Genomic DNA, 15,161 nt, shown 5'->3' with positions numbered 1-15,161 from the left:
CAGCTCGGGGGGCTGGAGGCAGGTCTGTGGGCCACAACGCAGCCGCGCCTGTACGCGGCGGGGATATGGCGGAGGCGTCCCTGCACCCCAAAGAGCCCCTGCGGCAGGCTCAGCCTTCCCGGGACTGGGGCTGCCCAGTCCCCCTCGAGCAGTCCTGAGGGTCTCGGCGCCTCGCGCCCGGCGGCCGCCCAGCCAGGGCCCGCGCCAGCAGGGAACCCGCCGCCCGCCCATCGCGCACGGCGGCGGCGGCGGCGGCGGCGGCGGCAGCGCGGCCCGGGCAGCCGCCCCCTCCCGCTCCCGCGCGGCCCAACGGCGGCGGGGCGGGGCGGGGCGGCCGCGGAGGAGTACGCGGAGTAGCGGAGGTGAGCGCCGCGCCGGCGCTGCAGGCTGGCTGGGCCGCTGTGGGGCGGGCGGCGCGGCTTGTGGCGGGAGAAGGAAGGCTCCGCTTTTAACGAGCGGGTGGAAGGAAACCCGTGCGGGGGGCGGCCTCTGCCAAGCGAAGCCCGGCGCTAGGCCCCCCGGGCGGAGAGGGGCGGCAGGTCCCGGCCCCGGCTCCCGGCCCGGTGCCGGGCGTTCCCGCCGCCCTGCTCCCTGCGCAGCCACCGGCTTTCCCGGGAGGTCGTCCGAGTACCGGGGCACCGCCGCTGCTTGCAGGGCGGGCCGAAGCTCTGCCTGCCGGGTCCGCGCTGGTCTGTTTGCTCTCCCCCTTCCCAGACTTGCTTGTGAAACGGCCAGGACCTTTATGAAGCTCGTGGAGATGTTCACGCCTGAGACGGCTTTTTTTCAAGGAAAGAAGATTTTTTAAAATTATTATTATTGGCCTTAGCGAGGAAACAGAGGCAAGCTTTTGGTGCACACATCCTTTATACCTAGCCTGTGAAAACTCATTTTCTAAGCGTTGACTATCAAGTGAAACTTGAGAGTGAAACAACGCATCTGTTTCCCATGTTCAGGCCTGTTTGTATGCCTGCCTGCACATGTGAATGTACGTTTTTGTGAAATAGTGTAAGATGATAATCTGCCAACTGTATTACTTTTCAAGAAATACAGGCTTTTGTGTGTATTTTATTGTGTATAAATACATGCCCCTTATACCCTGAAGTATTTTTGCTAATCTAGTCATCTCTCCTGTTGAAGAGTTTACCGGAAGCAAAAAAAACCATGGACTCAGTTGTTACACTGAAACGTGGTGTTAATTTAGATTAAGAAATTTAGCTTAAAAAAGCCTCATTAAAGCATCAGATACACATGCTCATACTTCTTATATAAGTATTTATGCATTGATTCCAAACAGTGAAGATGGATAAGTATCAACTTCACTGGTGCATGCAAATGATAATATATTCAAATGTTATTCTGGTATTGTACAGTACTGATAATGTACAAATGCACAGAATAGATGAGAATCACTCATGTTAGATATATTTTCATACACCCAACAAATAGTAACTGAAGTATTTACAGGCATCACTAAACTAACCTTCAGCATCATTATGTGCTGCAGTTAAGTATAAATCATATTTTACAGATTTTCACTTACTGTCTTCAATTGTCTATGTAAATGTAGAGTTTGAATGTTGCTCCAACTGAGTCCCAGCTGTCCAGTAACTTTTAATTTGAATGTGGTGATACTTAAAACAAATGGGCCTGTTGGAGGTGTGGGATACAGCTGCAATTAACATAATTTACAGGAAACTAACAGAACCTTCTTGCAAGCTAGAAGATAACTTGGAAGTATTGTTTGTTTCTTTGACAGCAGTTTGTTTCCTACTCGGGGTGAATATTCTTGCTCAAACTAGACTCAGACAATTTGATAGAAGTCTGCAGTACAGACATGTAGATGGGTGAAGTGACTTGTCAGAGATCAGGCTGTCAGGTACAACTTTTGATGGCAAGTCCTTTTTCTGCAGTATAAAAAGAAGCTTGATAGTTGGCTGTATTAATTTTTTCCTTTGTCTTTTACAACCCCTGTTGAGACAGTTTTCAGACATCAGAGCAAATTTATTAAAAGAGCATTATTCAAATGATTTGCCTAAAAATCAGTTATGGTTCCCCTAAATATGTGTCTCCAATTTTCAGCATAGTTTACTCATTTACTGTTATGTATTGTTTGTAAAAATAGTTTGAGAAGCCAACTTTCATGTTCTTAATTTTCCTTATTCTTTTTCTGACATGCTTACAGAATTGTAGGTGATGATGATGGAGGAAAGCTCTTTACTCCTGAGGAATATGAAGAATACAAAAGAAAAGTATTACCAATTCGGTTAAAGAACAGGTTGTATGTGAGCTGGAGATCACCAGCTGGCATGGATTGTAAACTTGTGGGGCAAGAGACACTGTGCTTTTGTACTCATCGGTAGGATTCTTTTCTTTTTTTCCCCATGGGTGTATTTTTTTTTAATTAGAGAAATGTAAAATATTTCCAGATACGTTACAGTACAGTATAAGGAAGTTAATGTAAGGTCAAAGAATTAAAAAAATTAGGCTTTAAATTATAAGAAAAGTTCTTAAATACAAATCTGAAAATTTTTGAGATGAGTAAAATTTTGTAGTCTTCAGTAAATTCAGCTTAAACTTTAAGGTCTGAGCTATTGTACACAGAAAGAAACTGATAGTGCTGTCCAAATACAACATCTGTGGTGTTCATATAATGTATGAATGTAAAAGCACCTGATGATACTGTGTATCTAATTGAAAATTAACAATTAATTCTTAAGATAATTAAAGGTACTTCAACACAGAACTTGTAAGCTAAATTACAAGCCTTTCAGTTAGTCTTGTGATAAATACTAACAAAGTTGTAAAAGTCATTATTTTTGTCTGTTTTAGATATAAACAACACAAAATGGACTATGAAGTGATTCCAAAAGATCGTCCTATTTGTGTGCCTTGTAGAGTAAGCCGTTGTCAGTGCCAGTCCTATCACTGTGTTCCTCTAAATGGCACACAGCCCATTCGTTGTAGATGCAAATATTTTGCTGATCAGCACAGTGCAGCGCCTGGATTTTCATGTAACTCTTGTAAGTTGCTTATATGGTTGCAGCATTCCTTACAGTAAACTTAACAGGAATAACATTTTAGGGTCTGCATTTAAGGATCTGTATTCTGCCCAGGGTATTAGGTATGTGCTGCACTTGTCATTGATGTATATTTTGGCCATTTGCGGAAGGATGAGAAATGGGAAGGAAGACATGGCCTTTTGCTTTGAAAGGTTTAGAAGAGCATCCTTAGTTTCCCCAAATCCTTCAAAGGAGCATAAGTTTCCTGATTGATTAGGTTAGGAACATATGGAGACCAGCCACCTGAAGTTAGGCAGCATGAAAACACCCTGTTTGCAGTTTGTCACTTCCGTTGGTGCATGCACCTGACTTTTCTACTTGAATTTGGTAGTTTGCGAGAGAGAAGTTTTTAATCTCCATTCCTCAATTGCCTGGTTGAATATAATGTTAACATATTTTTATATCTTTTCTCAACTCAATAGGAAGCAGCACTCTGTTCCCAAATAGTGCAATTGTTAACACTCTAAAAAAAGCAGATCCCAAACCTACAGGTTTTGTGTCCAGAAATGCAAAGGGCAAAGGATTTTCAAGCAAAAAGTTTGTGAGGGAAAAATCATTCTTTGAATTAAGAAGCAGCTTTTTGCTTCAGTTGGCCAAGGTTATTGTATTGAAACAGCAATAATTATTAACCATAGAAATTAAAAAATACATAAAATTGTTTTTCTTTGAAACCTCGAATTACATAAGCTGAAGATTTTTTTTGTTAGAGTTCTGGACTGTTAGTAAATTTCTTTCATGAAGTCTGTCTGATCTGTACAGAAAAATAATAAACAAATTTTGCTGGATGAAAAGAGAATAATATCCAACAGAATAATACATAAAATATGACAGCCTTTCAAGAATTTGCTCTAAGTAATGTGTGAGAGAGTCTTAAATGTGTAATTGGATGATTCAAACTGAACCCTTAGAACACTGTTTTTAATAATTGTTTACATTATGCACAGCAATTTTTCTAGTGTTTCACAAAATACCTGACACTTTTGAGGACTGCAAAGATTATATAGAGGAGTGCTGAGACTTACTTCACTTCTGGAATTGTATCATTTTAATCTACTGGTATTAGTCTAACTCAGTGTTGTGTAAGTCTAATGTAATGAGTAAATTAGAGATGTAATCTTCCTATAATCGATGCAATATTGCAATTTCACTGTATATATTGTATGTATGGTATTCTGTATCTGAATAGAAAGGGAGGGTTATGTTGCTGAGGAGTACCCCCCAAAAAAATCATCTGTGTTGCTCTGCAAAATGAACTGTAACTAGGAGCTGGAGGCAGGTCATAAATAGATTTGTAATATAAAGTAATTTGAATAATGAAACTTGCAAAACCAATTCCTCAATTTCTTGTTCACATGATTGCTCCAGTAGGGCTTTGATGATGTTTAGTCTTACCTGTAGCTGGGCCAGATGTATCACTTCACTCTGTTTCTGAATATCTCATTTTTATAACGGTATCAATTATATCCAGTGGCAATATATGCTTAAAAAACCCTGAAAGCCAGTCTAATGGTACTGCTATGTCAAACCTATTTTGCTGTTGCCACAGTCACTGTTTATTACCAGGATCATTCTGCTTATTTTTAAGGCATCTAAATTATGTGATTTGTTTATAAGTGGGATTAGAAGCATTCTGGGTATACAGCATTAACACCTGCTGTAGAGATTTGGAGATAATACTGACAGAATTCTGGTAGCTTGTCTTCTCTACCCAGTGACAGATTTTTTTTTGGATTTTGGGGTGAGGGGAGGGAAAGAGAAGGGTGTTATTAATGGCAATGGATACAAGTTGTAACACAGGAAATCTTGATTCCATACTGGGAAAGAAGTGCTTACCCTGAGGCAAGTCAGATGTTGGAACAGGCTGTTCAGAGAGGCTGTGGAATCTCCATCCTTGGAGATATTCTGAACTTGACTGGATGAGACCCTTAGCATCCCACTCTAATTTTGCTCTACTTCTAGCAGGGAGTTGGACCGGATGACCTCCAGAGGTCCGTTCTAACTTTTGATTATTTTGTGATTCTGTTTTTTCCATAATGCCAGCATCACTGTGAGAGCCACATATAATAATTCTAGAATTCCTGTCTAGGGATTTCTATATGAACCAAAGGTGAAAATTAGCAAAAGTTAAAAGGAGGTTTTATCACTGAATAATAAAATGAGAAAGTTTTGAATGTTACAGTGTTTCCAGGTTCAAGTGTTCATACAAATACTTTGGTTTTTGTATCCTCCTCCTCATTGTATTTCAAGATCAGTTAGTATTCTTGCTTTAAAGAGAAGGCACAAATAGCAGGAACTTGAAGGAAGGTAACTTTTTTTGAGTTAGATGTTGAATCCCCACGTCAAATTTGCAAAATGAATTGCAATTTTGAAGGGTCAGACCCTGTGACCGATCAACAAAACCATTCAGCATCCTAGATACACCAGTCCTCCTGACGGTTACTGTCCAGGTACTGTGTGCTGCTATGTCTCATCTGATTCTCTGCCTGTTTTGTGAAATAACTGGAGTAATTTGGCATGGAAGGTGAGTGATAACTATTGTTGTCAGTCCCTAAAGCAGTGGATTTTACTCACAAGTTGTTAGCTAAATGGCCTCTACCTTGTTGATTTCCTTTGATCAAATGCGAGAACAAAATATATGATCAGTACAGTAGCTGGCCCCACCCTAGGATTGACTCCAAGAGTAGAATTCAGATTTGTGGTTCCCATGATCAAATCCCCACATTCATCCTTTCTCCTGTCTTATAAAGCATTTTCATATCACGAAGAAAAAGACTATAAAAGGCTCCATCAACAACAGCTGATTGTTTTGCCAGAGTCACATATGAGTTTCCAAATAGGAGGTCTGACTAGATGCTTTTGTAGTGAAGGAACTCTGTAGTTCTTGACATGATCAATTTAGGGAAACAACTTTGTCAGTTGTGAAGTATATATTCCATTATCATCTCATTCATAATACTTATTTATGTTTTAATTAGGTTCCAAGTGCTTGGGATTTCATAGCTGCTTTACCTGTGGATGTGGTCAGCCAACATATGCTCATGAAACAGTAGTGGAAACTAAAGAAGAATGGTTAGCCCAAGGAAGGCCTGTGGGGCAGGATGTTCCTTATGCTGCTATGGGAGGATTGACTGGTTTTAGTTCACTAGCAGAAGGCTACATGAGACTGGATGACAGTGGAATAGGTAAGTGCAGTTGACCTGAGATGAAATTTCAATTTTCAGACTAGGTATTTTTGAAAAGTAATAATCCAACATAGACTTTAAAAGTTGGGAGGCAAACTGGATCAATAGGAGTAGGACTTAAACACAGACTTTTTTTTTTATTTTCTGAGATTCTAAGGTCTGAAGAGACCACTGTGACTGTCTTGTCCAACTTCCTGGAGCAAATTCTTGGAAAAACTGTTTTATTGATAATTCTGGTGTTAAGCTTAGTAGCTTCTGGTTAAATTGCAGCATATCTTGTAGAAAGAACTCTATAATTTCTGTTTTTTTCTTAATACATCCATTTTATACTTATGTTAATCCTTCTACCCTAATACTGCCCTGAGAATTTCCTTGATTATACAGTTCCCACATTTTTTTCAGAATTCATACATTCTAGGATTCAAATTTTCTTCCTTCTGTTGTAAGTACAATTCACATAGTTTATTCTTAGATGCTGAACTCTGCAATAGGGTATACTAAAATGCATGCTGTCCAGAAGTGCCTATCTACCAAATAATCCAGATTGCTCTATATAACTGATTTACCCTTTTTGTTTACCATTCAGCCATTTTGTATGCCATCTGCAAACTTTACTGGCAGTATTTTTTATAGGTCACAACACTGGGCCAAAAACTGGTTCCCTGCAGAAACTTGCTGGGAATAATCACATTTGATAATTGCTCCCCATAGAAATTAAATTTTGTTGTATTGTCCCATTTTCTTTGTTATTCATTTCAAGTTTGCCACCTAGAAAGCTTAGATACATGATTCTTTTTTCCAGTGTAAGGCACATTTCAACTGGAATTTGAAAATGATTTCTTAAATAAACCCTCAATTAATAACTGTTAAGCATTTAAAAAGCGGTCATTTGTAGAACTTTGACATCTGCATTAGCAGGCCTTGATACCTCTGCTACCCTGTGGTTCTGTGTCATGTAGTAATGGACTGATTTTATCCTGAAATGCTGTTTTATTTGTTATTGCCATGTACTCATTTTATTATTTCTTTTTAAAATTATAATCTGGTTTCCTTGATCTGTCTGTAGTTCAGAAACCATAGCATAGCAGTTGTAACTAAAGAACCAGATTTTTTTCATTTCTTTTGAAGCCATCCTCTGAAATGTTTTTCTTAATTCATGTTTATTTGGTCTGCACTCAGTGTTGTCGATTTGAATCTGTAGCCTTGTTTTGACCCCATCATGTATGTTTTTAATACATCTTGTGAAGCTAATTATTGTTTTCAGTCAACTTATTTTTCTAACAGGGGCTCCTTCCACTGAATTCTTAGAATCTCCTCTTACCAATATGGATCATCCATTTCTAAAAGCATTTCAAGGACCTTCTACTTCTGCTCAAACCGGCTCACCGATAACGGGTGGTGTATTAATATTGTTTTATTATGATAAATGTATCATATAATATTAATTATTTTCATTTATGAATTGAAGGATGTTTAAGGGTAAAATCAAGTTGAAAATTAAAATGAATATTGAAGCCTAATTATCTAAAAAGTTAGTACAACATTCCTGCACTTCAAGTGCTTAAAATAACTGTATTATTATTGCTTATTATTTTGGTAATGGTATGCTTTTTAACTTAGGTGATTTTTTTCCTTGCATTTGATATTGTCCTCATCAGTAGTAACACTTATTCATTGGATCAGTTTTTTAAATTTTCGATTCCTACTAAAAGCTCAACATATCTAAATGCATAGTACATATATATATCTATACACACACACGCACATACGTATGCACACACACATACGTATGCACATGCACGCACGCTCATTACAATCCTGTGAAACTGCCTTCTGCCAGAAAGTCTTTTCAGCATGGAATTAGGGGGTCGGTTATACTTGTTTCATTTTATATCCCTCATTTAGTATAAGTATTTAGCAATTAACATTACTGATGAGCTCCTCCAAGGCTATTTATATTAACTACGAACCCATACTCTTTAGTCCTAATTATTAGGGTTTATTACTTACCTATAATGTTTTTTACTACATCTGGTGTGAGTTGTCATTTTTGAATGTGTTTTTCCAAATCTAAAACATAACAAATGGAATAGCAAGTATCATTCATCTAACTGTTCTTTTCCTTCAGGTGGTTCTAATGCTACAGTGCAAGTTTCTTATGAAAGGCGTTCAGAAGATGATGATATGGCTTATTTTGAAAAACATCATCAGGAAAGGGCAAGTCATTGCATTTATTGCTCAATGATTTATTGCGTGGCTAAGAAAGACAAACATATGATTGAAGTGGCCCATAAATGCATTGTATTATTTATTCTCTTTCTGAGAAAACGCTAGCTTCTTAAAATGAGGTTTGCAATACAATTACATGGTATTGTAGGATTTTAGAGGCCAGTCATGTCTGGGATGGTATTTGCCTTATCTGGGCAGATTTTTATTGAGTTAAATTTCCATTACAGAAAAACAAAATATTTTATTATGTGACAAAAAAACCAAACAAAATAGACTCACAAAAAATCCCCTTTAACATGTATGTTTGCTGCCCTCATACACAAAACTTCATCATACTCTTTTGCTTAGGAAGTTCTATGGAGTTGGGCTAAATTTGGTGCATATTTCTTAGATGATCAGGATCACCATCTCAAAGTGCCTCCTTCACTCCACTGATTGTACTGATTAAATGCCCTACAATATACATTATTTAGATCCTGAAATACCTCTTCTTTCCCCACACTGTGCTTAGCTCCATCTCAGCTGGAAGTATGTCTTCACTGTTGATGAACTGCAAGGCAATGTTGCACAACTACCTGGGTTATAAAAGCTTAAAGTGACAATAGGTTGCAAATACAGCATCAGTTTATAGTGGGGGAAAAAAAGCATTACTATTAAATCCAAATTGCTTTTCTTTTTTCCTTGAAGATTTTATTTTCTTTGCAAAAGGCGGGAATTTCAGATACTGACATCAAGCCTCCAAATACGGAAAAACTTTAAAATAATTGCTGTGTAGATCAACAACAGGATCGCTGAGCAGTGTGTTCACCTGTAGGTGTCCAAATCAGAATGGGAGCCTTACTTCCTTCTGACACTGTTTTATAACAAAAAAAAAAAAAAATTTAAAACACTGATTTTTTTTATTGCATATTTGATAGGTACAAGGTACCTTATGATATGCATCCTTTTTATATAGTTGCTGTGAATAGTATTTCGTTGGCTTACATAACAATACTTGAGAACAACTGTTGCTTCTAAAGTAACAGTTATATTATTCTTGTTTGAATTAATTAATTAGTCTCACTACAAGATGGCAGAGTTAAATGTATGTGTGTTGGCAAATCATACTTTGCTGTAAGAACTTTTTGTATAAAAAAACCTTTTAAAAGGAAGGGATGACTTTGTGGGTCAGCAAGGAGCACTGAGAAACAGGTTTAGCATCTACCTCAGCAACAAACTTCTGTTGTGAATCTGTGTATACTAGTTAGTCTAACAGTATCTGTTACACATCTGTAATAAAACTTCTTTAACTTTCATTGACATAAAGATAAAATCATGAACATTTGTGAGGCACTTTGGCCTTGAGGGCTACATACATTGCTAAATTGCCAGTATCAGAGATAAAGGCAGTCCTGGTTTGAATAAGGGAGGAGCTGCAGAGCTATGCAGGTGCTCCTTTGTCACATGATACACAAGTAAGCACTGCTGGACTGGGTTAAGAAGGATCTGTATCGCGCTCTATCCCATAAATCACTCTGGTAAATTTGTGACTGGTTACAGGTGGCCAATATTGTAATATTAGTCTACTTACAAATAAATGCTTGAACCATTGATATATCTTTTTTTTTGTTGGTTTGTTTGTTACAGCTGAAAAAAGAGAAGGCTGCTAAACAGAAAGAGAAAAGTCCAGTGCAGTCAAAGAAGCCATGAGATTAATGAAAAGGTTATTATATAGCACAGTACTATTTATCATTATATTGAAGTGTATTTCTCACTGTGCTTGTTTGCATACTTTTATTTCTTCATTTCTTTATTCTGCTCAATAAATTCTGTATTCTACAGAACTATTATTTATGCTCTGAGAGTGTAAGCATACATTTAAGTGTTACAATTTAATAGGGCAAGTAAATATTGTAAACCCTATTAGACTTTTATGACACACTTTCTTTTTTTGTAGAGTCCTTACTCATCTTGTTCATGGGTTTTTATTTGGTGGGGTTTGTTATGTTTATTAACACTGACATTTCAAACTTTTCTTTAAATCTTTTTTTTTTTTTTCTGTTGGCTTCATCTCCTTTGCATAAAATTCAAACACACCTTCCTTCTGTCTCTCTTCTGTAAGCTCTGTTTTTGCCAACATATAACTTATTTTACATTTGACATTCTGTACGCTGGTAACCCCATTTCCACACATACTTACTACCTAGTTGGAGGAATCCTACTGTATGCTTTATCCCAGACCTCTCTAACAGTACTGTCCTCCAGATTCTGTTTGGCACTGTCCATAGCAGTGATTTCCTAGTTCTATTACACTAAACTTTTGAGCACATTAGGTAGAAATTAATACACTACTTATTGCATATAAAGAAACAATCATATATCCTGTTTGATATAACCTTCTTTACCTAATGGATTCTTTTGTATCATGCACAAAGAAAATAAAAGCACCTCCCATTTTGAGGGACTCAGAGTTTGTGTTGGATTGGACATGATACAAAAGAAAGGTAGTGGAGAGAAAAATGTAAACTTTGGTAAATTTACGTGGTGTTTTATATCTGGGAAGCAGCATGAAAAGAATTTAGCGCAGAATATGTGGCTGAGGCTACAGTGTGGGTGGAAGTAGGGGGCAAAAGCAGACCCTGAGTTAACTTTGCTAGGCTCCCTTGAAAATGGACAGAGACGTATAAGCCAATTTGCCCTTAAAAGTACTTGAAGATGTCTCATGGATTCAAGACTTTCCAGGTATTATGTGTGTACTTCACCTTTATAGCAAGAGTTGGTAGAAGCTTGTAAAGCTTTGCTTCCCATCTTAGACACTGATGCCACTGGGATAGCTGCATGTGCCTGATAGAAATAACGCAAGGTTGAATGAATTGGGAAGGAAGGTTCTTGGGAGTGTGAGACTCACACAGTGACTGATGGAGGTGGCTGGAATCTGAGAGAGAAGGGAATACAGGCTAGTCTGCCCAAATTAAAATGGGAATAAAGGTTATTTACCTCCACTTATTCTTAGCTATACTGTTATTAGCAATGTCAATCAGAGAGGTTAACCTGTTACCTTAAATTAAATGCCAAAATGTCTACTGAATGTTTAAAATGTACCTTTACCATCAAAATCTACCCTACTACATAGTGCTTTAATGTAATAAATAAAAACATTAATTTGAGCTCCCTCTACTGGTTTTAATAAGCAATCATTACTATAGATCTTCACGTTACTCTCAGAAGTAAATGGAGATTTCACAACAGTATCACAAGAAACTGAAAAATGTAAATAATATTTGTAAATAAAACTATAGGAAAATAATTTGATTTTATTCCTCAAAGAGATTATTACAAACCAAATAGGGGAAGTTTATTCTAATAATTTAGTGGGTTTTTTTCCCCCCCCGTGGCTACATTCATTAGGGAATGCAGTTCCAAAAATGTATGTGGTATCTCACAGCAAAATGTTGTTATAGTCAGAGATCATAGTAGTTTCTTCTTTCAATTTACAAACAACTTATGTTTTTGTTTTATTTTTTACACTGATAACATTACATTTTACTTTTGGGAAATAACTTACTGTGCTTTTATTGAGATTTTGAGTTAAAAGTATATGCTTGTCAATTACATGTTTGCTGTGCCAAATTCAGTTGTATTAAACTATACTTTTGATTGTCAAGAACTGTTTTTATCAATGCAAAGAATTAAAGTTTTGTGCTTAAACTTATTTAAAGTTTCCATTTGTATGATACTTGAAATAAATATAACTTTTTTTTTTATGATACTTTTGGTTGGAAAAATGGGGGGCCATAAAAATGTCAAGTGCATTTGATATTGCTTAGGAGTTCTGACCACTTTTCACCCCTGTAGATGAGCTTTTAAGCAAAAATTAAACTCAATTTGTTACTAGAAGGCATACATGCATACTTCTTGGTACACATGTAGTATTTTTTGCAGAACTTTTAATATGTATACAATTTACAGGAAAATACAGGTACAAAATATTTCAGACTTTTGCTTGCTGTAAAAACTTGAGACTGCTGTCTGAAGTAAAATTTGCAGACGTAACTAGAATGACCCTTATTCAAAGTAACCAAACTGAAATTATCCTAAAAAAATATATTTTTTCATGATCAAAATTGCAACATCCTATTCTATTGAAAAATCTCTTCACACTTTAAAAGGTAAAAGCAGAGACAAGATGCTAGTATGTTTGCCATTAACAGCAATCGTTAAATAAAATGCTCGGTTTAACATGTACCTGTTGATGACTTTTTTTTTTTTTCCTAAGAGAAGTTGTGAACTTTGAACATAGAACAGAGAAGAACATGGAACACAACAGAGAAGTTATCAGTTTATCTGTATGATTTATGTGCGGGCATATATCTGCCATTCAGCTAGACACATTAACCATTTCTGACTAATCCAAAGGTACGTGAGAAATGGTGTATTGTGTAAGTCTTAGGCAACGCTTATGTCCTTTTCATTTTAAAATAGTTGGCTTTCATATCAATATTTTGCTACTATTATTACATGCATTGAGTGTGGAACACCATTGTTTTACTAATTTTAATCATCCTATGAAAGGGTGTATATGTAATGGCTATTTACAATAAAGAACTGATGATTAATCCTAAGTGAAGGGTAAGGGGTTCCTTCTGATTCTGTGCTTCTCTGATACTAAATATAAAATGCGTATGTGTCTCAGGTTTGGAAGGAAGGGGAATGTGTGAATTCACACACAATAATGATATCAGTTCAGAATTACTTTGTCAAGTTGTCAGTGTCTTTAAAGCATGTTATGCATATTGAAAGGTTTGAAGGTCTTTAGAGTCTGTAGTGGTGGTTTTGTTATAGCCATTGTGGTCTATGAAAATAGACAATAATAGGTAATATTTTTATTAGCTTATCAAATTTAACTGAAAAAAATAAACAAGTTTTCCAGTCTAAAAGACTTTACTCAGGTGTACCTGCTTCTTTCTAATAAAAGATACTACTTCTGTCTAGAAGCCTACTCTGGTTTTAGAGTCCGTAGCATTTGTCTTCTGGTAGAATAACTGGTTACTTGGGAAGAGAATATTCCGTAGAATGGCAGAAGGAATTGTGTTAAACTGCTTTTAGGTCTAATTTTACTTTAGCTGTAAATGTGCTGTAGTGTTATACAATAAAAGAGCATCATCAAGTATTATAATTTCAAAAGCTAGAAGAAATTTGCATACACAAAGTCTTACTGAATGACCTACTTTTAACAAATCAGTGTAAAGATTCAATTATAATGTCTTTACCATGAGAAAATACTAATAGCCTATGAAAAGACACATACTGAAATGCTGCAGGTAGATCCCAGCTGTGCAGTAAGCTGACTTATTTCATAAATGATCTGATTAGGGAAAGTCCAAAGCTAAAACATAGAAAGGTCACTTGTGCAATACTGGCCCCCCATATTGCACACATTTGGGTCTTGCTAATGGCTGCATCAATTTTCATTTTAAATAAATATGAAAGGAAGTTTGCAAATAAGCTGATGTAAAAAAGGATAGGCACTGGCAAGTAGTGCAAGGAAAAGGCGACAGCTGTGTTCAGATGGCAGGGGGAGAAGTGCGGGGAGGGCATATACAATTCACGCGGGAGCTCCCTGCCCTTCCTCCGCTCGCGCCCCAAAGCAGGGGCCGGGGCGAAGCGCGCACCGCTGCCGCCCGGGAGCCTCCCCACCGCGGTGAAGTGCCGCCCGCCCACGGGGGCAGCATGACGGCGCGAAGCTGATGGCGAATTTACAGGAGAAGAGTTCAGTAGTTATCGGCTTTTAAGACCACTTGACGCCCTGGAGTTGGAGAAGGAACTTTAGACGTAGCGTTCATATTAAATACTAGCAATCTCGCCGCGCACGCCCCGCCCGGTGGCGGTGCTTCACGCCTGCCCGGACCCGCACTGGCACTGTCGGAGGGCCCAGGACTAGCGACGGCGCCCCCGCTTCACCTGCCGGCGCCCCCGGGCTAGTGCTGGGGCGCCCCGCGCTGAAGGCAGCGCCCCCGCGGGCCGCCCCGCGCCCCCCCGCGCCGTCTTCTCCCCCGAGCTGCGGCGGGCGCCCCCCAGCGGCGGGAGGCCGCGCGCGGCGGGGGGCGCCCTGAAGAGCCCGCCGCCGAGGGGGCAGAGCGCACGCGCATGCGCAGGGCGGGAAGGCGGGAGCGGCACGAGCGCGTGCGGCGGCGGCGCGGGCCGAGGCGCGGCACCGCCTCAGGTAGCGGCGCCGGGCAGGGGCGGCCTCCTTCCAGCCCTGGCTCCCGCGGCCTCGCGAGCGGCGCGGGCGGGCTCCGAGGGGCCCCCGGGAGCCGCCGGGAAGCGGCGCTGCGCGGGCGGCGCCGGCTGCCGGCTTCTCCCCTCCTCCAGGGGTCCCCCGTGCCCCGCTGTTCGTCGCCGTTGGGGTATTAAGTGGCTCCTACCTCAGCCCGCGCTGCCCTCTCCGTGCTGGGGAGGCGGCTGGGACGGATCTCGGGTTGCCACGGGCTTCCCCGAGGCAGGTCTAGGTCGGTGCCACCTGTGGGGAGCGCTTCCCCCAGGTGTGAACCCTCCGGAGTTACTGGTGAGGTCTGAAAAAACGGGCGTGTCTTTCTATTTCAGCAGGAAAGTTTCAATAAACGGGACGTTAGTCTCTGGGAAGTAGACTGCGTGCGTGTGTGTGTGTAATATATATGATTTAATGCCTGTGTATAGTGCATCTGTTTTTGCA

The 15,161-nt window shown here is 39.4% G+C and overlaps 1 protein-coding gene across 3 annotated transcripts; it reads left to right on the top strand.

Annotated features, from left to right (window-relative positions):
- Nucleotides 1-273: 273 nt before the first annotated feature.
- On the top strand, nt 274-13,227 carry FAM221A (family with sequence similarity 221 member A). Of its 3 annotated transcripts, none has more exons than XM_067292484.1 (8): nt 274-362; nt 2,183-2,356; nt 2,830-3,020; nt 6,035-6,241; nt 7,526-7,636; nt 8,370-8,458; nt 10,097-10,172; nt 12,731-13,227. In XM_067292484.1, exons 2-7 carry the CDS (start codon nt 2,307-2,309, stop codon nt 10,157-10,159), a joined length of 711 nt encoding a protein of 236 aa, XP_067148585.1. In that variant the 5' UTR covers nt 274-362; nt 2,183-2,306; the 3' UTR covers nt 10,160-10,172; nt 12,731-13,227. The 3 variants fall into 3 exon arrangements, with proteins under 3 accessions (XP_067148585.1, XP_067148587.1, XP_067148586.1); XM_067292486.1 differs by having other exon boundaries at nt 12,726-13,227; XM_067292485.1 differs by lacking the exon at nt 12,731-13,227 and having other exon boundaries at nt 10,097-11,026.
- Nucleotides 13,228-15,161: the final 1,934 nt, after the last annotated feature.

Source organism: Apteryx mantelli, chromosome 2 (genome assembly GCF_036417845.1).
Source record: "Apteryx mantelli isolate bAptMan1 chromosome 2, bAptMan1.hap1, whole genome shotgun sequence".
Taxonomy (NCBI): Eukaryota; Metazoa; Chordata; class Aves; order Apterygiformes; family Apterygidae; genus Apteryx; species Apteryx mantelli.
Note: the sequence above shows the minus strand (reverse complement) of the source record. Positions and strands in the feature narration are given on the sequence as shown.

Excerpts from the sequence above, each read along its gene's own strand:
- FAM221A (XM_067292484.1), top strand. The coding sequence starts at position 2,307 with ATGGATTGTAAACTTGTGGGGCAAGAGACACTGTGCTTTTGTACTCAT. Across the intron at positions 7,637-8,369 it reads AACCGGCTCACCGATAACGG|GTGGTTCTAATGCTACAGTG; the intron begins GTGGTGTATTAA and ends CTTTTCCTTCAG. Across the intron at positions 8,459-10,096 it reads AAAAACATCATCAGGAAAGG|CTGAAAAAAGAGAAGGCTGC; the intron begins GCAAGTCATTGC and ends TGTTTGTTACAG.